Source organism: Ochotona curzoniae, unplaced genomic scaffold (assembly GCF_017591425.1).
Source record: "Ochotona curzoniae isolate NIBS_2020 unplaced genomic scaffold, NIBS_Ocur_1.0 contig_908, whole genome shotgun sequence".
Taxonomy (NCBI): domain Eukaryota; kingdom Metazoa; phylum Chordata; class Mammalia; order Lagomorpha; family Ochotonidae; genus Ochotona; species Ochotona curzoniae.
The window spans coordinates 18,357,677-18,381,785 of NW_024466607.1; the positions used below are offsets into that span (position 1 = coordinate 18,357,677).

General features: G+C 51.4%; 1 protein-coding gene across 5 annotated transcripts in view; it reads left to right on the top strand.

Moving 5' to 3' along the window:
* Positions 1–24,109, top strand: part of CACNA1D (calcium voltage-gated channel subunit alpha1 D) — a 419,352-nt gene that overhangs the window by 379,492 nt on the left and 15,751 nt on the right. For 3 of the 5 annotated variants that reach the window (XM_040994635.1, XM_040994639.1, XM_040994638.1), the window contains exons 31-39: positions 2,177–2,305; positions 4,798–4,863; positions 7,010–7,101; positions 7,848–8,007; positions 8,689–8,816; positions 8,957–9,053; positions 11,754–11,856; positions 13,153–13,254; positions 17,978–18,108. In XM_040994635.1, coding sequence (XP_040850569.1) covers positions 2,177–2,305; positions 4,798–4,863; positions 7,010–7,101; positions 7,848–8,007; positions 8,689–8,816; positions 8,957–9,053; positions 11,754–11,856; positions 13,153–13,254; positions 17,978–18,108 — 1,008 coding nt within the window. Of the gene's footprint in view, positions 1–1,743; positions 1,789–2,176; positions 2,306–4,797; positions 4,864–7,009; positions 7,102–7,847; positions 8,008–8,688; positions 8,817–8,956; positions 9,054–11,753; positions 11,857–13,152; positions 13,255–17,977; positions 18,109–24,109 lie in introns of all 5 variants that reach the window. The other 2 variants (XM_040994637.1, XM_040994634.1) reach the window with 1 other exon arrangement.

Here is a 24,109-nt window from a genome sequence, read left to right on the forward strand (position 1 = left end):
CGTTCCGGGCATTCAGTGTTCTGCCTTGTCCAGCTCACTGTTGTGCTCTGGGAGCAGACAAGTGCATTCCCACATGTGCTCACCCCCTCACAGCAGGCCAGCTGTGTTAGCACAGTTCTTAGGGAATGAATTCCTTCATTTGCCAAAGTCTGGATTTTTTTTTTTTAAAGATTTATTTTTATTATTTTTTCATTGGAAAGGCGGATATACAGAGAGAGGAGAGACAGAGAGGAAGATCTTCCGTCCGATGATTCACTCCCCAAGTGAGCGCAAAGGGCCGATACTATGCCGATCCGAAGCCAGGAGCCTCTTCCGGGTCTCCCACGCGGGTGCAGGGTCCCAAAGCTTTGGGCCGTCCTCGACTGCCTTCCCAGGCCACAGGCAGGGAGCTGGAAGGGAAGCGGGGCTGCCGGGATTAGAACCGGCGCCCATATGGGATCCCGGGCGTGCTAGGCGAGGACCTTTAACCACTTGCGCCACCGCGCCGGGCCCTGGATTTTTTTTTTTTTTAAAGAAAAAGGAATAAAGTAAAGCTGACCCTCTAAGGAGATGTGAGATGATGGAAAAGGAAAACGAAAACTGTGACCTTCCCTAGGGAAGCCCCTTGCAGAGTTCCCATTCTGAGCATCCGGCAAAGCCTTCTCAGCTCTGAGTTCAGGCTGGCACACTTCTGAATTCTACTTATCCCTTGATGTGCCTGGGCCCCCTTGCTTTCCATGAATCTTACAGAATATTCTGTTGGAGCTCGTTTCTTGGTGAGAGTGAGGCTGCAGAGGCAAGTCCTCTGCCTTCCCTGTAGCTCCAGAGGGGGGAAGTACCCCAGGTGGCAGGAGCATCTGTGCAATAGCCCCAGAGCCATGTGGTCCACGCAGCTTCTCTGGGGTCCTCCCCACACTAACTTCACCCTCTTCATTCTCAGTAGACCGGATGCTGTGATGGAAGTTGTAGGGAAGAGGAACAGGGCCCATCCCACCCTGACTGGGGTCAGTTTTCTGATCCTGTGGAATATAGAGATGCCTCCCAGGGCTGGTCAGAGTTTGCCTACAAAATCTGTGCATTCTCTGTAGCACTTAGCACCCCACAAGTACAAGACCCCAGGCTGGTCACTCAGTGGAATGAAGGAGCTCCCTGGCCTCCCTGGGAAGGGAAGGACAGGACAGTACCAGCCATCACACAGTCTGCATCTGGGGGGCTCGCAGAACCTCCGACGAAACAAAGTGACCTGGTCCACCCCATCTCTTCCCAGGAGTGGGGCAGAGTAGGCCTGTCTCCTGTCTGAAGACAGTCAGCCTGGTGGGTAAGGCAGGGAAGGCTTGTGTAAAGAAACCAGCCTCCCCCTCCTCCCCGCCCTGACATCACTCCTCCATGGTCCATGGTTTGTGAACCACAGGTGGTTGCTCTGTTCCTTGGAGTTAGGGGACCAGAACAGGCAAAGAGAACCACCTAGTGTCCCCAGAAGAAGCAAAAACACACCCTGTACATCCATCATTAGGGCTGCCTGGGACCAGCATGTCCATGGATGCAAGTTAGAGAGCAGTGACATGTGCCTGACTTTGTCCATGGCAGTCAGCTCCAAGTGGAGCTGCTGGAGTTTGCTTATGGAAGGAGCAGGTGTCTTATCCAAAGCCATCAGCCATACTTTAAAAAAAAAAAAAAAAAAAAAAAACAAGGTGAAGCTATGTCCCTGAGCCCCTGCTCCCTTCCCAGGTCATTAATCCGTTTTCACTCTTTGATTTCTTAAAGCCAACTGAAAGTGAAAATGTCCCTGTCCCAACTGCTACACCTGGGGTAAGAACAGTGACTGAGTCCCCAGGGACTGGGCCTGTTCCTTGAGTTCATCTGGCTCCTTTGCCTCCTCCGTGACTGTCCTTCCCGAGCGGTGTCTGCAGTGGTTTGCCTTCATTGTCAGTGTCCAGCACCCGTGGCCAGCCCAGCCTACTCCTCTCCCACTGTAGCACACGTGGACTTGCATGTCTATGTGGACACAGTTCTCCACGCCCTGTGTTGTTAGCATGTCACTGTGTTTTTCCCATCGTGCTTTGTGAGATGAAGAGGCCCTAGGCACACACATCTCCAGTCCTTACTTCTGTCACCTTCACATCTGTTGCTGTTTTTTCTGAAAGTGTTGCATGTTCTACTTCCCGTTGGGTTTGATCTCTCCATGATAACCCTTCAGAACTCTGAAGAGAGCAATAGAATCTCCATCACCTTTTTCCGTCTTTTCCGAGTGATGCGATTGGTGAAGCTTCTCAGCAGGGGGGAAGGCATCCGGACATTGCTGTGGACATTCATTAAGTCCTTTCAGGTAAGAGCTGGCCCCTGGGGGTGGGGGTCACAGGTGGTTTGTGTGGCCCCCAGAGGTTGCAACTCTGTCTGCATGACAGGCAGTTGCAGACAACTCAGAGCCCTTTGCTTGCCTGGAGGAAATGGAAAGGCCCTGGAGTGAAGAGGTAGATCTGGGCCACATTTCTAAGACAGATAGAGGCAAGGCATCTCCGGGCCCTTCAGCCCTCCCTGGAACTCCAGCAGTCTCTCTCCCTGCTGCTGCAATCCCCACCTGCTGGTGGTTCTAGGCGGGAGTCAGAAACCCCTGTGCCAGGAATGGTGTGTTGTCACCACTCCCTGGGTCATTCAGTCCCAAGAGTTCAGGACATGGAGGCATAGCTCACATCTCCCTCATCACCTGTGAATCTTCAGGGTGCGGTAGCCTAGTTGTGATTTGTTCCCCAGCAAAGCCCACATCTCCTATCCGCCCAATGTCCTTGCACCCGATCTCCCAGCCCTCTGGCCAGAGTTCCTGTAAGAGGTGAGAGATGTAGATTGTGGTTAAAAGGTATACCCATGTAGGGAGTTGAATGTGCACACATCTTAAAAGGGGAGCCTTGCATTATCAGTTCTCTCTTACTTGACCATTTTTTTTTACTTTAAAAGTAACAGGTGGCCTTATGAACTAATGAAGCTGTCCAGGAATATAGAGAGAAAAGTTCAAATCTGCCTCTCTCCCGTGTCTAGGGAAAGTAGGGCTACTATTGCAGGAAGCATTTTTCTGTGGTGGGACTTGAGCAGATATCGAGGAAGAGGGAATTGAGCAGAAGAGGGGAGAGCTGACACTCGGGGCAGGTGGATCCCAAGCTGTGTGCTGAGGGGAGCAAAGTGGAGGCCAGTGGGGACAGCTCTGAACACAGCAGGGCAGAGGGGCCTTTGGGCCAGAGAGCAACCATGAAGTCCTCTACCTTGTCCTTGCTCAGAGTACCAAAGCTTGAGTATGAATGACTCCAGAAATGGATGAAATTCACATAGAGGTGGCATTCCTTCTCCTTTTAGAAAAAAATCGTTACATTTAATGTTTTATTTTCATTTTATCGGAAATTCAAAGAGACAATAGAAGACAGGTTTTTCTGGTTCTCTCCATCACATGTCTCAAATAACCCAGACTGTGCCAGGCTGACATAGCCTGGATCTTATGCAGGTCTTCCATGCAGGAGACAGGGACCCAGGTACTTGAGGCCTCTCCTGCTGCCCCTTGGGGTGTGTATAAGCTGGAAGCTGGAGTTGGAATCAGTGCTGAGCCTCAATACTAGGCACCCCAAAGGGCATCTTAACTGCCCTCCACACCCTATCCCTTTTGAAGAATTGCTTTACTTTGGTAAGAAAATCACATCACGGAATAGCAGGTGAACTGTAGCTGTTGAGAACTATAGCTACTAAATTGTAAGCATTTGGTGACCTGGGAAGAAAAGCCTGGATTTCTGCCCACGGGACTCTGCAGCAATACAGTGGTCAGAACTGTGCCACTGCACCAGGCCAGGCTCGAGGCGTGCATGTCAAGCAAGATGTTTTGCATTCTGCACCAACAGCTAGAATGTGGTTCTTGTCCTCCAACCCAGTAGTCCCACTCCCAAGACTTGATGCTGAGGAAATAGTCCAGCAGAAACCAGATTATTTTACATAAAGATCTCCTTATGCAATGTAATAACTCCCCTCCCTGCCCCGCCTTATGCCTTCCATATTTTGGAATGGTATCTTGAATGGCTTCAGCAATTTTCACTTTACAAAGGGCCACCACTGATGAATGTAAACATGATTTAAGAGGAATGGAGTTAAAAATGTGTGTAGCACATGGTGTTCCTGGACATGAGTATATACCCTGCTTGTAACAGTCACACTCTGTGTGCTGGTGCATGGTGTCCTGGGCTGGGGTCTGAAAAGTTCTTCGGCATTGTCAGGGTCATTTCAGTGTAACCCACAGAAATGAAGAATAGCAGGTGGCTCTTGTTAGTGTACAAAGGGACAGGATTTCCTGGGGTGCCGCCAAATCACAAACCTCAAAGATCAGCCTCAAGCAAAAGCTAATGGGAAACCTTTTACTTTGTCCTGAGAAGGGAAAGAGAGTTCAGGGAGGAGCAGCTCCCTGGAGGAGTAGCCTCCCTGAGAAGTCCTGGGCCAGGGCTTGGCTGGCCAGGCTGAGGGATACGTCCAGGGTGCAGAAGAGGAAGGCAGATGGTCCCTGCTGCCCATCTGTGTGAACACCCCACACCTTCACACCTTGCGTGTTCAGGACGTGACAGCAGTCTCCTCCATTAGTGCTCTGATGAGGAGGTCCTGAAGACCCAACACAGACTGCCTTCTTGCTGCACTCCTTGTTCCGTGTGTGTAGTGGCCTGGCCCTGCTGACTGCAGTGCTGCAAGCTGCACCCTCTTGGGTCAGCCTCTGGTAGACTCCCTGGAATTCTCAGTGCCTATGTTTCTGCCCTTTGCCTCAATTCTGCCTTCTTAGTTACATGCCCTCTCTTGCAGGCACTTCCATATGTCGCCCTCCTCATCGCCATGCTGTTCTTCATCTACGCAGTCATTGGCATGCAGGTAAGCGCCAGCCACCTTTCCCTGAGTGACCCTTGCAACTACAGGCCCCACATCTGTGACATGATGTCCCATGGCCATGTGAAATTAGAGTGGCAAAATGTGACCTCTCAGCCAGGTGGCTTGGCTGCTGTAGAGGTAAGAGATCCCCTGGCTGAGACAGGCCCTGAACGTGAGAAGTTCAAACACGCCATAAGTCACTGCCATGCATCTCCAGAGACTGGAGAAAGGCAAAGTGGTTGAGAAAGTTGATGTTAGCGATGGAAGAGGAAATGGCACAGGAAATGCGGCCATACTTGTATGTGTGGGTGTTGTGTTTTTGGCTTCTCCGAAGCTACTTGGTAATGCAAACTCTCTTGGCATTCTGGAAAGTTTCATGTTGTAACCAAGGGAGAGTCACACTTGAAGCATTTCCAGATACTATGGTTGAGGGCTCATCTTGGACCATTATGAACATTTTAAATTATTTTGAAGGTTTTCTTTGTCATTTGAATGATCTTCTAGCAATTGGTTTACTCTCCAAATGCTGGTAATGAGAATGCTGCAGTCAGAGCCAAGAGCCTAGAACTCTGTCTTTTGCATTGGGGTGGTAGAGACCCAAGTCCTTGAGCCATCGCCTGCTGCCTTCCAGCATGCGTTAGTCACAGGAAGTTCAAAAAGGAGGTGGCAGGACTCAACCAGGCACTCCATTTGGTATGTGGACATTCCAGTATGGGATGGAGGTATCCAGAGTGTCCACGTTCCCACAAAACACCTGTCCCAAAGTAGGTGAGCTTTGAAAAGCATTGGACCAGGCTCTTCCTCACTCCCAGCTTTAGGAGTTAAGAGACTTCAACCTGCTTCCCACTTCTCTTGGGGTTGGGCAAAGTGCTGAAAACTAATAGAAACCAAGTGGCTTGGGGATAAGGGTGCTGAGCTAAGGGAGTTGTTGGAGGACAGCCTGTGACTCTGGCCTCTTGTGGGTGGGTCCCTGCTGATTTTCTATTGCTACAGATGCCATCTTTCCAACAAGGGAGGGATGTGACTGAGAAAAATGTAAAGTTGATTGCCAGGACAGAGCAGTGCCCATGCCAGGGATTAGTTTTTGCCCTAAAGGCAAAGATACAGTTGCAGGTCTTCAGAATCTCTTACCAGGAGTTAGCAAGCAAGACTCATGTAATTGAGCAATATGTGATGCTATGTGTCGGTGGAGGGTCTTTAGTGATATAGGTTCTCTTAAGCACAAAGCCTCTCGGCCCTCTGGCAGCTGCAATGCGTGCCCCTGAGGTTTCCCCAGCAGGCAGCTGCCAGGCACCACCCTCTTGTAAATTAAACCTGAGTCTCATAAGGAAAATGATGGATTTGCCTATTCTTGCCCTACAGACGAAGCCCATTCTGTTCCCTGAAGTTTGTAAACCCCAACCCTCATCTCCAGCCCAGCCTTTCTACTTGTCCACCTGCTGCTCATCAACCCTAGGACACCTGTCCTGTGTACCCCTGCCCAAGGCATGCTTCACCCTCCTTATTGCCTAACTTTCACTCAGCCTTCATCTCTGGGCTTAAATGTCACCTACCCTACAAGCTTTTCCCAAACCCAGAACCCCAGCCTGGGATAGATGAGCCTGCTCCCCAAGGCCTATGTGCCTGGACCATCTCAGCATGCACAATGCAAGGGCTGGGAATGCTGCTGCTTGCCTGCTTCCCTTGGCATCTCTCCTCTGTCTGCTCCCAGGGTTTAACCTAGCATCTTCTTTGATTTGGTGAGTGTGCCAGGCACCCTGGGAAAGCCATAGTTGATGTTGACCAATGAGTGAGTTCTAAAGTCACACATGGAGGATGTGTAGACCAGCCACTGGGATAGCAGTTAGAAGGCCTTAGCCCTGTCTCTGAGTCTTGGGTTTGATTCCTGTCTCTATTGCCAGCTCCAGCTTCCTGTTGTTGCAGACCCTGAGAAGCAGCAGTGATGGCTCAACTAGTTGAATCTGTGTCTCCCAAATGGGAGACTCAAACTGAGATCCCAGCTCCTGGCTTTGGCCTCGCCCAGCCCTACCCAATGCAGGCATTTGGGCAGCGATTCATTTATTTGTCACTGTTTCCTTGCATCGTATTTACCTCTGGCTTTTTGGTATAACAAGACCTACTCTTATTTCTTGATAAACTCTCGGTCTAGATGTTTGGGAAGGTTGCCATGCGAGATAACAACCAGATCAACAGGAACAACAACTTCCAGACCTTTCCCCAGGCGGTGCTACTGCTCTTCAGGTGACTGACTTTGGGCTGTGTTTTTCGTATTCTTAGAGACCTGGCATTTTGGGCACAGGACTGTAGTGGGTAACTCAAACCACTCAGAGCACATCAGCCAGAGCTTCATCCGTTTAATAGCTGGCAGGGCTCCCACACTATCAGGAATACTGGGGGCATGTGTCTAAGCAGGGGATTGCGCAGTTAAACACTGCCAGGCAGGGAAGGCTTGAGCAGAACCATATGGAGGCCTTTGGTACAGCCAAGGAAAGATGTCCTGAGCGTCACAATTCCAATTTTTATGGGGTTTGTTTCAACCCCAGTTAACTTTGTAAATAGGCTACTTGATAATGAGGAAACTGTCTGGAAATCACAGAACTGATTTCTAATGACTCTAGAGATTAGATATAAGTCATTTGCGAATTAGGTTATTTCTAACTCTGCCTCCAACAAAATTAATCAGGGCTAGGCATTTAAAAAATTAACAGTGTGCACGCTTAAAACAGGAAAGAACAACATCTATTTATGCTGAAAGGACTGGCGTGTGTGCATCCAGAGACTGTGATGAATCCCAAGGCATTGGAACATAGCCTCCAGTTACTAAGTTGCTTTGAAATATAAGTAGGAATTGTAGATGTTTCCAGATTCAAAGTGGACTTTCTTCCAAATTACTTAGAGGTTGCTCTCATTAGGAATTTTTTCCCCAACGGTGTGAACCTTGTAAACTCCCAATTCAACTCCTGCCTTCTTCCCTTGGTCCACATAAGGTGTGCTACGGGCGAGGCCTGGCAGGAGATCATGCTGGCCTGCCTCCCGGGAAAGCTGTGTGACCCGGAGTCGGATTACAACCCCGGGGAGGAGTACACATGCGGCAGCAACTTTGCCATCGTCTACTTCATCAGTTTCTACATGCTGTGCGCTTTCCTGGTAAGTGACCTGCATGGCACTGGTGTGGCACATGGGGTGCAGGTCAGTGATGCTGGCCCTGGGCCTTCCCCAGGGAGTTGTTGGCATGGATGAGCCCTCTGGACTCCATGTTGCAGCTGAGACTTCATCAGGCCTGGGTCACTTCCATCTCCCTTGACAGTAGAGATTGAGTGTTTGCTAATAGGTTTGGAGTAATGACCAGCCTCCCCCCAGCTTCCTAGGGCAGCTGAGACCTTTCTAAAAATATCAAAGGCACCACATACACGTGGCTTTGAGTGACTCCAGAGTGACTTGTTTGGTAGCAATGAAATTATAAACCGGTGATGTGTGTCACAAGGCCAGCTAGCAGAACCACCTGCCCACCCCTGGGAGTAGATCAGAATTGCCCTGAAGTCTAGAAGCCTTGCCTTTCCTTACACATCCTTAGAAGGAGAAGTTTTCCAACCTTCCTGGTGGTGAGAGTTCAGCTGTGTCATGAACATTCAAGGGAAGTTCAGAGCATTTGTGGGACTGAAAGATAGCATAAAACAGTGAAGTCTGTGCCTCATTTGGTCCACAATGTGCATTTCCCGTGAACTTGTCAGAGGCCCCTCATTCATGTACTGGGAAGTGTGTGTGGATGCTGAACCCCATCTGCCCACATGCACCTGAAAATCCCTCCCTTCTGATTTGCTCTTGCAGATCATTAATCTGTTCGTGGCTGTCATCATGGACAACTTTGACTATCTGACCCGAGACTGGTCCATTCTGGGGCCTCACCACTTAGACGAATTCAAAAGAATATGGTCTGAATACGACCCTGAAGCAAAGTAGGTGGAAGTGGTTCCACGTAGCTATGTGGGCGGTTTGGGGAAATATTACTGTAGTCTTTCTGGAAGGTGGGGTGGACTGAAAGCCCAAAGCCCTACCCCCACCCCACCCCCGACCTCACACTGCTCTTTGCTTGCAGGGGCAGGATCAAGCACCTTGACGTGGTCACCCTACTCCGCCGTATCCAGCCCCCTCTGGGGTTTGGGAAGTTGTGCCCACACCGTGTGGCGTGCAAGGTGAGCATGCCATGCTGGCCCAGCTGGCAGTCCCTCTTAAGCCCTCTCTACTCCATTCCTATTGTTTTTCATGCCACACTCTGACACCATTTCCACCCCTCCGGAGACCTATTTTCCTTCACAGAGCTTGCAGTGAACCCCCTTAGTTACAATATGGCAGCAGCAAGGGATTTCCCCTTTGCATGGAGAAAGTTGGGATGTGCCCGCTGAAACCCCTTAGAGAAATGTATCTGCAGGTCATTGGCTCCCCAACTCCACGTGTACCCAAGGGGATCCTGGCATCACACATTGTAAGTACTCCAAGGCGCTGGGCCGGCTGTGGACAGAAACTGGGACCACAGAGCAGTGTAGTGTCTAGGATGTAGTTGAGATTCCCACAGAAATGCCTCTGCCAAACCCAGACTCTTTGCCTTGAAAATTCAGGGCCCCAGGGTTGTCGCCGCTGCTCAGGCTGGGTTCCAGATGCAGACACAAAGAGTGAGCCACAGACGTGAACTTCTATCCTCACATTTCCCAGCACCAACTTCCCTGCTGCTTCCCAAGGACCCGGTGGATTCCAGATCTTGGATAGTGTCCTGCATTTGAATTTCCATAGTTTCTCTTTTTGAGATTTAATTATTTATTATTGGAAAGGCAGATTTACAGAGAGAATGAGAAATAAACAGGTCTTTCACTCCCCAAGTGGCCGCAATGACCAGAGTTGGGCCAATCTGAAGCCAGAAGCTTCTTCTGGGTCTCCCACATGGGTGCACGGTCTCAAGACTTTGGGCTGTTTCTGCTGTTTTCCCAGGCCAGAAGCAGGGAGCTGGAAGGAAGTGGTACAGCCAGGACACAAACCAGTGCCCAGATGGTTGCAAGGCGAGGATTTAGCCACTAGGCTATCACACCATGTCCACTCTTTCTTTTATTATTATTATTATTATTATTATTATTATTATTATTATTTGAAAGGCAGAGTAACAGAGAAAGATATAAAGACCTTCCATCTGCTGGTTTTCTCCTAAATTAATGCAGCAGCCAGAACTGGGCCAGGCTAAAGCCCAGAGCCGTAAGCTCCACCTGCGTTTCCCATGAGGATGCAGGGGCCCCAAGGACTTGGGCTGTCTTCTGTGCGGGAGCTTTGAGACCCTACTCTGCTTCTAATGCAACTTCCTACAGATGCACACTTTGGGAGGCAGCAGGTGGTGGCTTCAGTGCTTGGGTCCGTGCCACCTTGTGGAAGACCCAAAAGGAGTTCCAGGGTCCAGACTCTGTTCTGCCCTTGCTCTAGTTACTATAGGAGTAAACTAGTCTTGTCCTTTCAGTTAAATAAATAAATAAAACTTGAAGAAAAATCAACCCAGAGTAAAGATCTGACCCAAAAACACAGGAAGAGCTGGTTAGTGAGAAAGGAGGAAGCTTGCCTGAACAGGGAGGCTTAGCTGCTTAAACCAGCAAAATGCTTCTCCCCAGTATCACTGTGGGTGTTTCATAATCTGAACTTCGATCTTTGTCATCCCAGAGGCCCCTTCCCCAAATGGTTCTCCAGAAAAACAGACCATTAGGATGATGTAGGCACAAGTGTGTGGGGGCCCTTGACAGGTTCATGGAGGAGCTGGCACTGTGGCTCGGGATTGAACAGCCAGCTGTGTGACATTCCATGCGAATGCTGATTCAATTCCAGGCTGCTCCACTTCTGATCCAGCTCTCTGCTAATGCAACTGGGAAAGTAGTGGAAAATGACCCAAATCCTTAATCCCCTGTCACCTGTAAAAGATCTGGATGAAGGTTCTGGCTCCTGGCTTTGGGCTGGCCACTGAGGCCATTTAGAAAATGAGCCAGTGGATGGAAGACATCCCATCTTTCCCTCCCTTCTTGTCTAATTCTTCCTTTCAAATAATCTTCTTCCAAAAAATTCATGAAAATTTTACACTGTCTCTTAATTCCACTTTTCCATTAATTTTATGACACCCCATGCATGTACGTGTGTGTGTGTGTGTGCATGCACACCTCGAAGGGTGTGTGGACAATGAAGTTGAAAGATAAGTTTGTGTGGATACAAAATGTATCTGAACCCATGTGTAGCATTTCCATAATACACCTTTTCCATGTACTTTTTTTTTGGTGAGTCGTCCTATGCATGGCCGCAAGATGGCTTCCTGTAAAAATAAGCTCATCTTTTAATTCCGTTTTCCTCACACTCCCTGAAATTGCCACATGTCTTTCATATATAATTCATGTGTGCACAAAAACGTATGCAAACAAATTTTCCACACACACACACACACCTTTACAGGAACACACAGTCTTACGAGGAGGTTGCAGTTGCACAGTCAGACCCCCCAGGGGAGCTGATGCAGATCAGACTCCATCCAAAGACATGAGAAGACTGAGATTACAGCTCAGGCATGCAGGTGGGGCTGGAGAACCTTCTGGTTTTTTCTGTGCCCTCAACAACTACATGAAGCCCCCTTGCTCTGGGATGGGACAACTTCTGTACTCAGTGCCACCATTCAAATGCTGACTCCATCCAGACATACCCAAGATCTTGTCGAATCAGACATCCCGGTGTGTGGTGACCCAGTCAAGTTAACACCCAAAGCCATTTCATCACCTAGGGGCTTCCCGCTGGCTGTTGGCTGGAACAGATGAATGATCTGCAGAGATCAGGTGTGCATCACATGCGTTCCCCTGAGAAGCTTTTCTGTCTTCTGTCTGCAGAGACTGGTGGCCATGAACATGCCCCTCAACAGCGACGGCACAGTCATGTTTAATGCAACCTTGTTTGCTCTGGTCCGTACAGCTCTCAAGATCAAGACTGAAGGTGAGTGTCCCCGGAAGCAGATGACTGGCAGGAGATGAAGGAGACGTGTTTGCCCATCTAGGCCTCCTCTTAGGGAAGGAGCGTCCCTGGGGAAAGGTGTACAACGAGGCTGGTCTGAGCTAGTGCTTGCCACCCACCGTGCTGTGCAGCTCTGTCGCTCAGACTTTCCATGATGCTTCACTTTGTCTTAACGCCTTTGCTTCCCATACAGCAGGAAAAGTAGGTAGGGCATCAGGGCAGGGACAGAACAGTCACAAATGAATTTCTGTCAACTGGCACTTACTAATTGACCATCAGTGAGAGGTTTTTGCTATTCTGGGCTGTAGTTTTCTCTGTGCACAGACCTAACCATACCCAGGAGGGCAGCTGCTGAGGGTGAAACAAGGGTGTGGCTGTCTACAGAAGCCACTCTGTACCACCCAGGACCACCCCAGCACCTGGAAAACACCTGTGGGGTAAACATCTGCCCAGCCAAGAGCCGAAGCAGAGTGGGGTTCATGGTCACACACCGTACCCCTGGCTAAGCCTGGTCTAGCAGGCACTGCGGTGGTTCACCTCCTGGGTGCAGTGCGGGTGAAGAGTGACCAGGACATGAGGAGGCAGAGACCTCCAAAGGAACTGAGGCTGAGGATCACAGTGGACTACAGGGAGGACGAGGCAATGGAAGAAGAGATACCTGCTGGGTCAGGGCACAAGTGTCGTCTGGCAAGCTCCAAGGCTCAGTGGGGACTCTTCCCAGCCACGCTAGCTCACACATGCTCCTCGTGGCCTGCTTGCCTGTTGCTGGCTCCAGGAGGGCAACACCAAGGCTTGCTGAGAGCAGGGTGAGGAGATGAGCATGAGTCCGTGTGGTGCAGGACCGAGGTCATGTAGCGGGGCCATGTACATGCATGGAGCTGAGAATGTATTTGGGGGAGGTTTGCATTGGATCTTCAGGGATGTGGGAAGGATTGGGGACCATCCTGCAGAAGGAAGAGGCAGCCTAGTGGGCTGAGAGCAGCCACAGGCAGCAGAACTTGACCTAGGGGAGGGTACATGGGGTACTAGCCAGCAGGCCTTGAGTTGTAGGGTGAAACTGGCCTGGTGGAGTGATCTCCCCACAAACCAGCCTGGAAGGGCCTGATGCTAAGCTGCTGCTGAGTGTAATGAAGGAGTCTTTGAGCCTGGCAGCAGGGGCAGAGGTAATGTATTAATCCAGGTTGGGCCAGCCCACACAGCATGGCCAAGGCAGGGAGATGCAGCCGGGGAACTTCAAGATACAGGCTCAATTTTCCTCTTGTGCATTTTGGGATTCAGGGAACCTGGAGCAAGCCAATGAAGAACTCCGAGCTGTGATCAAAAAAATCTGGAAGAAAACCAGCATGAAACTGCTCGACCAAGTCGTCCCTCCAGCTGGTGGTCAGTGTAATCAATTTCCCAAGTAGCTTTTGGTCAGAAGCACATGTCCAGAAAGTCCGGAGGGTGTTGGCAGAACATGTCGCGTGCCAATTAGAACCCCGAGGCCCGCACCTTACCAGGTGTCCTTGGTTGCTCCGTGGGGTCATATGAAGTGAGGACCATTCCAGAACAATAGAGGAGGCTTCTGTGGGGAGGAAATTGGCACAGCAGGAGCGGGGCTTGTCTTCCTGGTGGAGGAATGACAGGAGCTGGATAAGGCTCCATACAAAAAAGCTTCTGCTGTCTTTGCCCCAAGTGAAATATTCCTCACCGGTTTCCGAGTTACCCTTCAACTTCACAGTTGAAAGCTTTTCATGAAACACAGCTTTTCAAGAGATGGCATTTTTGAAATGATCGTAACGAGGCCGGATTCCCTACTGTCATGACCAAAAGAAATGTCCCTTGAATCAGAACTTAGAGACAGAACTAACAGGCATGCTCATTTCCTTTTGTTACTGATCACAAATTAACCAACTAAAAACTTTTTTGAGCCTTTATATATATATAAAACATCTCTATATTATATATATATATATACACACACACACAGTTTTTCCATTTTGATTTAATTGCACACGGACTTAGAAGGCGAGGTGGTTGCTTTCCGACTGTCTCATTCTCGGTTTTGAAGGTGCAAGATCTGTTCACTCGGTGCCACCCTGGGGCTTGGGCACGTGGTAAACACGCAACGTGTTCTATAACAGTGTGTGCCCTGTAGCTTTCCGGGATGCTGTGACTCAGGTCTGGAGGCAGACTCTAGAACCCAGGGCGGGATGGTGGCTGTGGCCCTTCCCTCACAGCATCCCCCCGGCAACCAGAGACAGCACGCTGGCCGCCTGAGTGCCGCCTTCTCAGCGCAAGGCCAGGGGACCGTGAGCTTTCCTCCCTAGCCAGCATGGCCACCAGTCTAAAACTGGGGAAAGCTGACCCACAAGGAAATGGTCAAAAGAAAGCCCAAGAGAGCTGCCCGCCCGAGAGAACTGATGCTGCACTTTTAAAACACTCTTTGCTGGTCGTTCTTTTTCTTTCAGCTGCACATCCAAGTGCTCGCATGGCTTAGGGGAACTGCTTGGTTTAAAAACAGATAAACAAAAAACTGTTATAACGATGTGCTTGAGCTTTTCCTGCAGCCTCCCTTCCTCTCTCAACTCCCAGTCTTTGAGAATATTCTGAAGCAATTCTGTTTTAGGGTGGTGGCATGGAATCAGAGTTATCTCTTGCCAGCCGGATTCCCCTACACTGTTTCTGAAAATTCAGATGCATGCTGCAGAATAGCGGACTATGCCTGTCCTCGGGGACCTTCCCCACCTGTGCTGGGTGAACTTTACTCCCCTCTGGCCAATCCCATAGCTCCTTCACACCACCCCTTACCCTGCCCCATCTCACCCTGCAGAGATGCCCACCCCAAGGAGACATTCCATAGTCCTGGGAAACTTCATCTCCTTTTTTCTCCTTGTCTACATGCTCTTCCTATCAAAAGAGTCAGCTTGGAGCTCTTGGTGGATTTATGATAAAGACAATGTAGTCCTCTGCTTCCTTGGTCCAGTCACTGGACCCCCACTTTCTTAAAATGCCTTGGAACTTAGGATGATACATTAACCTCTGCTCCAAGGGTAGTGTGAGGCCTTGAGAACCTTGCCAATGAGGGAATGGGGCTTTAACAGGCGATGGAGAGTTCTGGAAGCTCCAGGCTGTTAGGTATGCTGTGTCTGGGTTTATACGGTGTGTCTATGCTTTGTCTAGAGTTGACTCTCTGGCATGGCACCATTACCCCCAGAGACCCAGAGGCAGTAACTCTTGGGCCCTGGCAGACAGGCTCTGGGCTGCTTCCTGGGTACGAGTGAGGTACCTTCAGTCACCATTCATCTCTGTTTTTCTTCTTTCATCTTCCCCTGGAGCAGTGGCTCTCAACCTTCCCACACTGTCACACACTTAGCAGGTGATTGTATGCAGACGCCTCCTCTTGGAACAAAGGCTAATGATGTCCCTGTGTCAAAGGAGGCCAGCACTGGCCCTGGCCGCCTGGGCCCAGCAGCTGGGGATGCTCAGGGAACCTTTCCTAACCCTGGTACAGAGTAGAGCTCTGCTGGTGTGGCATAAGACCCCGTGGTAGGCATGATCTTGGTAATGAGGTGGTAGGAACTTCTGTAGTGTACCCATGGAAAGTATCATTCTGTATGTGCTCTTGGGCCAACCGGGAACCTGGGGCTGACAGCTCAGAGCAGGCCCAGGCTCTCCCTTGCACACTTGAGCCATGCCACTGTCATTCTCTGGATCCTTTCTTGTTCCTTTTGGAGGGTTTATCTCCTTGCTGCCTCTGGGTCCTGGTCCTTGGCTTTGAGATGCACCCTGAGCTGACTCCATCGCTTCATCTCCAGTCCTGAGCTTCAGTGGCCTAGCCCATCCACTCCTCTTCTGGCTTCTCTGCCTAGCTGGAGCGTGGGCTGTTCTTGCTGAAGTCAGGTTTCTTCAGTGGAGACCATGAAGCCGTGGACTGCTGCCCCACATGGCCCTAGAGGAGCCTGCCCCGGCCATGGTGAGGCCTGCACCTGCTGGGGGGATCCTGTTGTGGGCTGTCTTCTACAGCCAGGGCCAGTGCCTTTTCTGAGGGTCCTCAGTCAAGAACAGGGATGCTGGAGGACAGTAACTGGCCATGATATGGCAGGCAGAGCACCCCAGTGAGCTTCCCAGACATACCAGCCAGATAGCCAGCAGTCCATGTGGGCAGTCCAGGAAAAGGCTAGACTGGTGCTTTGGGGACCGGTGACTCCAATGAAGCAAGTGGCCTGTGTGACTGTAGCTGGTCCGTTTTAGGGGAGCTGAGTTGGAGAAAGAGAGAATCCCAAACACAGGAGGCGCTGGTCCTGGGTTGAAATCCAGGCTCAGCAGCCCTGAGCAAATCTCGCCATCTGTCCAGATGAAGGGACAGCATGCGTGGAATTCCTGACCCAGGACTTGGCACCTGGAGGTGCCCACTAGCAGGGGCTGGCTGGTCCCTGTATTCTAAAAGTCCGTAGGGCTCGAGGCCCAGAGGCTGGGGAGCAGAGTGAGGGCTAAGCTGCCCTGACCCTCGTGGTCCCTGCCTTCCTCTTGCTTTCCTGGCTGATGGACACTGCATCAGCAGACCCTCTAGCATGAGACTGCTGGAGCATGACAGCTCTACATTGCACACAAAGCCTGAGGTTGACAGTGGCAGCCCCTCCACAGCTCCAGGTTTGTGTGTGGAAGAAACATCCTTCTTAAGGGGACGGCAGCCTTCCCTCCTGCTGCTCATGAGGAAGTACAGAAAGGACTCCCCTGTGGTCTCTAGATGGAGAATAGTGCAGCATGTGGGCAGTACCTCCCATGTGGGCAGCAGATGAAGCTTTGCTGGGACGCAGTTAGTGGATGTGGTGGGAACCAGAGTCCCCCCTGTGCATCGCATTCTGGGATCCACTTACGTGGATGCCGCTGTCAGCAAGTTGCAAGATAAAAGATGAGTCTGTTGGCTGGTAGTCATCTTGGGGGATGGACCAGGCCAAAGGGTGTGCATCTTACTGTGTCTGCTCTCACGTTTCCATTACAGTGCATCAGAGGGACACATTTCTTAAACATGAGAACATGAGCCCAGGTGTGGCCCCTTGCTCCAGACCAGTTCTTGGCTCCTGCAAAAGGACAGCCTGGCCGAAGGTTAGGTGTTGGGAAACCTAAGAACCAGGAGCTCTTCCTCCTCCCTGCTGTCCCTGAGAAGTCATGGCCAGAGGGAACCTGCCTCCCCCCTCCAAGCCACCCCTCTTCCCCAGGCAGGAATCCCCGTGGGGTCAGCTGCTCATGTTACCTAAACTTTCCACTCAGGAGACCTCAGTACATTGCAGATCTGGTAGCAGGCCCCCTGGGGGAGACCAGAGGAGGACCCCCATCTGCAGTTTCCCTCGAGACAGCCAGAGCCGCTCTTCTGCCTCATGCATCCCCTCTAAAGTCGTCAGCAGAGTTCTGATTCCCCGACACATGTTGGAGGCCACTTCTGAACACAGCCAAAGGGAAGTGCAGCCCAGCGGAGAGGTTAGTCGGGGCTGTGGCTGCAGCCCAGAGAACCAGCAGTTCTGGGTGACAAGCCCAGAAATGTTCCCCAGAGTTTCTTGGCAGAGGATGGGGAGCACATGGCGGCCTGGATTTGCAGTCACTTTCCTGAACCTTCCTCTCTGTTGGAGCTTTAACGTCACCTTCCCTCGTCTCTCTCTTCACCCACGGGGATTTGGATGTTTAATTATTCTCAACATTGATGGTAATTACACATGCAAATCCCCCAGCCTAGGGGCGGGAACATGGCCCATGAAGCCTTTTTTTGTTGTTGTTTTTGTTTTTGTTTTTTTGGTTTCATGATTTTTGTTTTCACTCAATAACCAAGACGGCATTCCATGGTTTTACTAATTAACGCTGCTCGATGAGACTCATGACGGATGTATTAGTTTCTGCACCTTCTGAGTATCAATTCATCTAACGGACTCAACTGTGAGCCTTGACTGCTTCGCAAAGCCTTGCTTTTTTTTTTTCCGCTAGATGGAGTCTCCTGTGTTGTAGGCTGAGAGCTCGGTGCCTTCTGCACCATCCCGCCCCACCCCTGCCCCAAGCCAGAAGCCAGTTGTTGAGGCTCTTGGTCCAAATGTGCTGATCCGGGAGAGCTGTGTCTGGTCTCTCCGTTTAGATGATGAGGTAACCGTGGGGAAGTTCTATGCCACTTTCCTGATACAGGACTACTTTAGGAAATTCAAGAAACGGAAAGAACAAGGCCTGGTGGGAAAGCACCCTGCGAAGAACACCACCATCGCCCTGCAGGTGAATTGTCCCTTTCTCGCGTTTGCTCCTCCCACTAACGATGTTCCAAGCTTATTTGAAATACTAGAGAGAGCTGGTTATGCGGGGTGAGCAGTCCCACAAGGATTTTGTTTAAACTGAGATACTGCACACTCCCCCCAAAATGTGGACTGGCCAGTTCTGGGGTCCCAAGGTAAGTGCTCCCCACAATGACCTTGCCTCCTCCATGGGGCCCTGTACCCGCTGCCAGCCAGGCCCATATGGCAAGGGCCTGCATCGCTCCCCACCCTCCACTTCGGGGAAATTGTGGTGAGGGAAGAGCGAGCCCAGCCCTCGCACCCCACCACCCTCCCCCCACAGTCTTCTCCAAAGGCAGTGTGCCCCGAGCAAGCCCACCTGCCCCAGAGTCCTGGGTCCAGAGTCCTAGCTGCCCAGGGAACAGCTTTCCATCTGAACGCAAGTGCTTTGTTTTGTTTCTGTTTGTTTCTTACCCCATGGCTTGTTAGTTTTTTGGTTCGTTTCCGTGACATCATCACTTCCTAGTGTGTGCTGTGTGCTTGCCGTGTGTATGTGTGTGTGTGTCCACGCAGTATGTCTACGTGTTGTCTCCTGGTGGCCACGAGGCTGGCTCTCCCTTCCACCCAGGCTGGCTTCTGGTCTTCCTGCCCTCCTGCAGTCCAGGCCCTGCCCAGGCCGCTAGCGTGTGGATGTCACCTTTCAGGAGCCCCTGGTAGCAGCAGGGGCTGTACACAGAAGGGAAGTGGAATCCTCAGTGAGCCCAGAACTCTGGGCTGCAAACCAGGTGCACAGAGGAGTGAAAGGAATGAGTGTCAAGGGAGACCTATGGGAAGAGGATGAGGAGGGATGCAGTTAGTGGGAGTGGGGAAGGGTGCTGATCAGGGAGGGCAGTGGTGTGGCAGCTGTGATGCCCATTGTGCGGAAGATAAGCAATCGTCTCATCTATTGGGTCTGATAAAATGACCTTGGTGTCCCTGTGTCACTGTGTGTCCTAACGTTGGCTTTGTGGGTGTCCGTCAAGTTCAGCATGCAGCAGCGCTTGGCCGCTGTTTCATGTTGAATGTCGTGGCAATTGTGGAAGCAAAGGCTTGTCTGTGATCTCACTGGGAGAGTGAACATGAATGAGCAAATGAGGGGTGTGGGATGCATGTGTGCCAGGGGTCTTCATAAAGTTGGTGGAAACATGTTATCAGATGAAAAAAAAAAAAAAACACCTGCATGGATTTGGAAATCTTCTGCACCATAAGGAACTGCCCTTGAAATTCTGTTTTCCACAGACTCTGTGTTGTCCCCCTTGTGTAGTCACCTGCAGATTCACGGGACTCCGTCTGCTCTGTCAGGACAACCACAGGGGCGAGGGGTGAAGAGGAGGGCAGGTGGCAGGGAGCCGGGGCTCAGGCAGCTCGTTGCCATCCCGTGCTGCAGGGCTGGCAAGCTGAGCTCTTCCACCTCCTGCCTGCCAGTGTGGTCTGCACACTTGGGCTTCCTCCTGGCTTGCAGTTCACCATGAGCCTTAGAAGAAACAAACCGAAAAGACACACCTTGGCACGTTTGAACAGGGCTCTGACCCATGTGGGCGGGGTGGGTGCGGCCTCCTGGTGTGGCTTGGAGTGGGAACAGTTCATGTGTTCCATGGCGCTCTCTGCTCACTGTCCTCCAAGTCTGGACAGTGAGGTCAGGGCCGCCGGGGCAAGTGTGCTCTTTAATTGGGACTGGCTTTGTAACTCACAGAGATCTGTTGGGCTCTGGGCTTGGAGGAAAGTGTGTATGCCAACCACTCGGGTGGAAGGCTGTCCCTTTGCTGAACCGACTCCCTACCCCAACTCCGCCTCAGGGTTCTGTCTGTATTGGGTGCTTTGGTACTTGTTCTGTGGCTGGATGCTACTCGGATCTTTTCAAAAGTGCAAGAACAACATGTGGCTAAGTAGTGAGTGACCCGTTTCCTGTATGGGGAATGTTAAGTCTTAATTGGAACATTCAGATGGTGCTAACATTACATATAGGCGGTGGCTTAAAAGAGTATTCCACTGTGTTATCATCATGTTGAGGTTTTTTTTTTTTTTTTTTTTTTGTACTCTCATTGACACTCATTTCATTGTTTATAGAAAAGATTTCATTTCCTTGTTGAACTTGAGATGTTTCTAGTTAGATGTTTCAACACACCACACACGAGTTGGGTGGTTGAGACCTTGTCTGTGATCCACGTGGCGTACCCAGCCTAGATGATGACTTCATGTTCGTCATCTTGAGACAGATGAATTGTGAAGCAAACAGTCAGAATGGAGAAAGAAGCACCCAGCTCCTTGAGGGATCATTCTAAATGGCAGTAGAAATGACTCAAAATGCTCCTTGCCGCCTTCTAATGAGCACCAGGAGGCTTCGCTTTCTGTAGGAAGCAAAATACTGCACGCCGATGTAGCGGTTAGGGAAATGGGGCCACATGGCAGCGGGAGGAAGGTGCTGACTGTGGGACAAGGAGAAGGTCCCTGAAGGGCCTGGCTGGTTGAGATGGGGAGCAGGGGGGCAGTGACTAGCTTCTTCCCTTGGCAGGGTTCCACCCAGCTCACGGACGGACGGCTGGTAGGGAAGTACAGTGTGGCCAGCGCGGTGTGAGCAGGAGTGGCAGCGGAGGCTGGTGCGTGCTTGTGCTGCGTCGAGTGCAGTCTGTCTGAGCGACTTGCAGGACTGGCCCCGGGGTTCTCTGCTCCCCTGTTGCACGCACACACGTGCACCATGGCTTTGGACCTCCCTTCCCCCATAGGCTCCATCTGATCTCCTACCGTGCCGTTCTGACGAGCTGTGCTGTTGCCTTCCCTGTGCAGGGGAGCGTGGGGTGAGGTTCGGCTCCCTGCCCGCTCGGGCCTCTGTGATCTGAATGAGTGTGCGGTTTCCATTCATCCTCATCCTTAAACCCGGCCTTCCCTCCAGCCCCTCTGCCGAGGGAGCTGGAGCGAAGCTGCGTCAGGCCTTTTTGAGTTTACTCCTGCTCCCCTCTCACATACCATCTTCACTTTGGTTTGGACCAGGCATTTGCTCTTCATCCATTGTTGCTACATCTCGGGGACCCGCACGGTACCACAAGGGGTACACGGGGATAGGAATTTGGCCACGCACCCTTGCCAGCAACCAGCAGGGCACACCTAGGCTCCCATGAGGGTGCCTTTGCCATCAGAACTCCTGGGCAGGTTAGAGAACTGCATTTGGCCCAGTGTCTCATGGACAGGAAACAGAGTCCCAAATGGGAAGCATTTGGTTCATTTCTCCCGCTTCCAGCCTTCAAGAATGTCCTTGATTCCAGTGGGCTCTGAAAAGCTGCCTCCTCCCTGACTCCTCAGATGGGAGTCAGCCCATCTCAATGACAGGAGAATTCCAGAGGGGTAGCATCTTGGTTTTGTAAAGCTGCTGGGAGGCTGGGTTTCACCATTATTCCTTCCCTACAAAGAATTAAGCTGTGAGGTTGAGCCATTTTAAAGCTGGTATCACAGCCATCTGACAGGCCTGTGCAGGTGGCCCATGGGAACAAGTGGGTGGGATACAGGAAGAAGTCTGCTGGCCCTTAGACCCCCACGGTCCCCTGCAGCAGCCTTCGGAAAGGGTCCCAAAATGTAAATACAGGCAAGCGGGACCCTCTGGAAGAGAGACCAATGTCAGCGTCGTCCCTAAAGACGGCGCCAGGCGCTCTTTGGAAAGCCACACAGGGGCTCTCGTCTCTTCCTCTCCGCATCCCTCACCCTACTTTTTTTTAATTTACACTTAAGAGGAGTACCCCCTGCTAACTGATGCAATTTCACTGGCTGATTCGTTTGTTTCAGATGCTTGAACGGATGCTTTAGAATTTTCGGCCCAAGCTACGGCACCAAGCTGGTTAGTCCGAAGGCGCTTGTGGCTCAGGCCTTGAGAGGGCAGTCTCCAGATGGCTTCTAGCCGCTGAAAGAGCCTTGCGGGAGAAATGCAGAAAACAAACCCAAGGCCCCAGGGAGGCCCCTTCCCAGCCAAGCACTGCTCCGGAAGGCGGAAGCGGGCCCGTGGCCGCCTCTGTGCCGCAGATGCTGCTCGCTCGCAGAAGGGAGTACCCGAGGCCGACCAGTTTTCCCTTCCGAGCAGAGACTCAGAGAAAGGGAAAGAGAGGAGAGTGAGAGAGAGAGAGAGCCATGGAAGGGGGAAGCTGCCCCGCAGAGAAGTGAAATGAACACAACCTCCTGATGCTGGCCAGTAGAAAAAAAATGAATAATAATCACACAGATTGAATACTAAAAGATGAAGCAGATGTGCCCGAGATGGGGCTGCTGACTTTGGTCCAAAGTCCTGCCTCCCTAGTTGGCCCGGACTCCCAGGGACCGGTCCAAGGACCCCTTGGCACTGAGCTGACCGCCAAACCAGTACGTCACGACCTCCTGACCACCCTGGGCCTGCTCGCTGCGGTAACCAGGCCAGTGGGCAGTGGCCAGCGGACAGGCCAGGAAGCTCAGACGCACCCATTGAAATTAACACATACACCCGCATGCCAGAACCAGCCCAGGCGACACCTCAGGTTCCATTTTAACGCGCCCACGGGGAACCCCACCACATACTCCTAAACCTCCTCATCTAACATTGTCCGCCCGCACTCGTGCTCAGAGCCAGACTTGGGGATGCCTCTTTGGAAGCAGTGTGGGAGTCAGGGGAACCTGGATTCTAGTCCTGACTCCAGCGTTCACTTGCTGTGTTGACCTTGGGCAAGACACTTAACCGCTCCGTGCCTCAGTTTCCCCATCTGTAAAATGGGGGTAAATCATGTTGACCTACCTCACAGGGCTGTTGTGAGGAATCGCTAAGTGATTGTAAAGCACTTTGAACGTATCACTGCTTATTATTAAGACTACACCAATAATAATATCATATGCCTGTTTACTACTGGAACTTTAAGCTATTCTGGTTTCCTTTGTTTTCTCTGTTCTGTTCTGTACTGTATCCTCTGAGGGAGAGACTTCTCCCCTCTCTTAAGATGCTGAGGGAAGTAGCCCTCTGCAGGTTGCATGTTGCTGTCTTAGAAACAGCAGGGGCTCGCCCCGCGGAGTGGGTGGCAGCAGCATCTGATGTGTCATATCTCCAGTGACACTCAGTCCAGGGCACGCCAGAGGGCCCTTGTGGGGCTTGAAAATTGCTCTCCAAGAAATACGCTTTTCTTGGAGAAGCCCTGGGGGAAAGTCACAAAGATGGGAGTATGTGTGTGTGCAGGAAAGAAGGGCTTCGGGAGCCTGGAAGCTGTGTGTGCGTGTGTATGGGCGTTGAGGAGAAAGTCACATGTGCTGAGGTGGCCCTGCTTCTGAACGTAGGGATTCTTGGGAGCCCACCCCGGGGAACAGGAGTTCTGGTGGCCAGGCGGAGGAGGACAGGGAGGAGGAGCTGGATCCTTGGCTCTATACCAGGAGGTCTGACCAGAAAGTACTTGGGGCAACCTCTCGACCTCATATGGGGATGGGCCCAGCTCGCAACTCTGCTCCCGTGGGTGCACCTGTAGTCAGCCTGGGATATGCAGTGGGGTGCCTGGAGTTCTGGGAGTTCGGGTCCACCAGGGCTTTAGGGCACATCCCGCATGGCTGTGCCACCATGAGAATGCTGAAGCCTGGCTCTGCCCAGTTTGTGCCATAGTTGCCTCTAGCCCCTTTCTGGTGTCCACCTCTGTCAGCAGCCCAGGCCCTGTCCAAGGCTCCCCTGTGATCCAGCAGCTGGAGGGGCCTCAGGGATGCTGCCCTGGTTTAAACACCCACTTCTGCTCTGAGGAAACCGTGTCTGAGAAGTTTGAGTGATAAGTAATTGTCAAGAATGTGATGCATCCTTCTTTTTTTTTTTTAAGATTTATTTATTTTTATTGGAAAGTCAGATATACAGAGAGGAGGAGACAGAGAGGAAGATCTTTCATCTGTTCATTCACTCCCCAAGCTGCCCCAATGATCAGAGCCAATCCATAGCCAGGATCCTGGAGCCTCTTTCGGGTCTCCCATATGGGTGCAGGGTCCCAAGG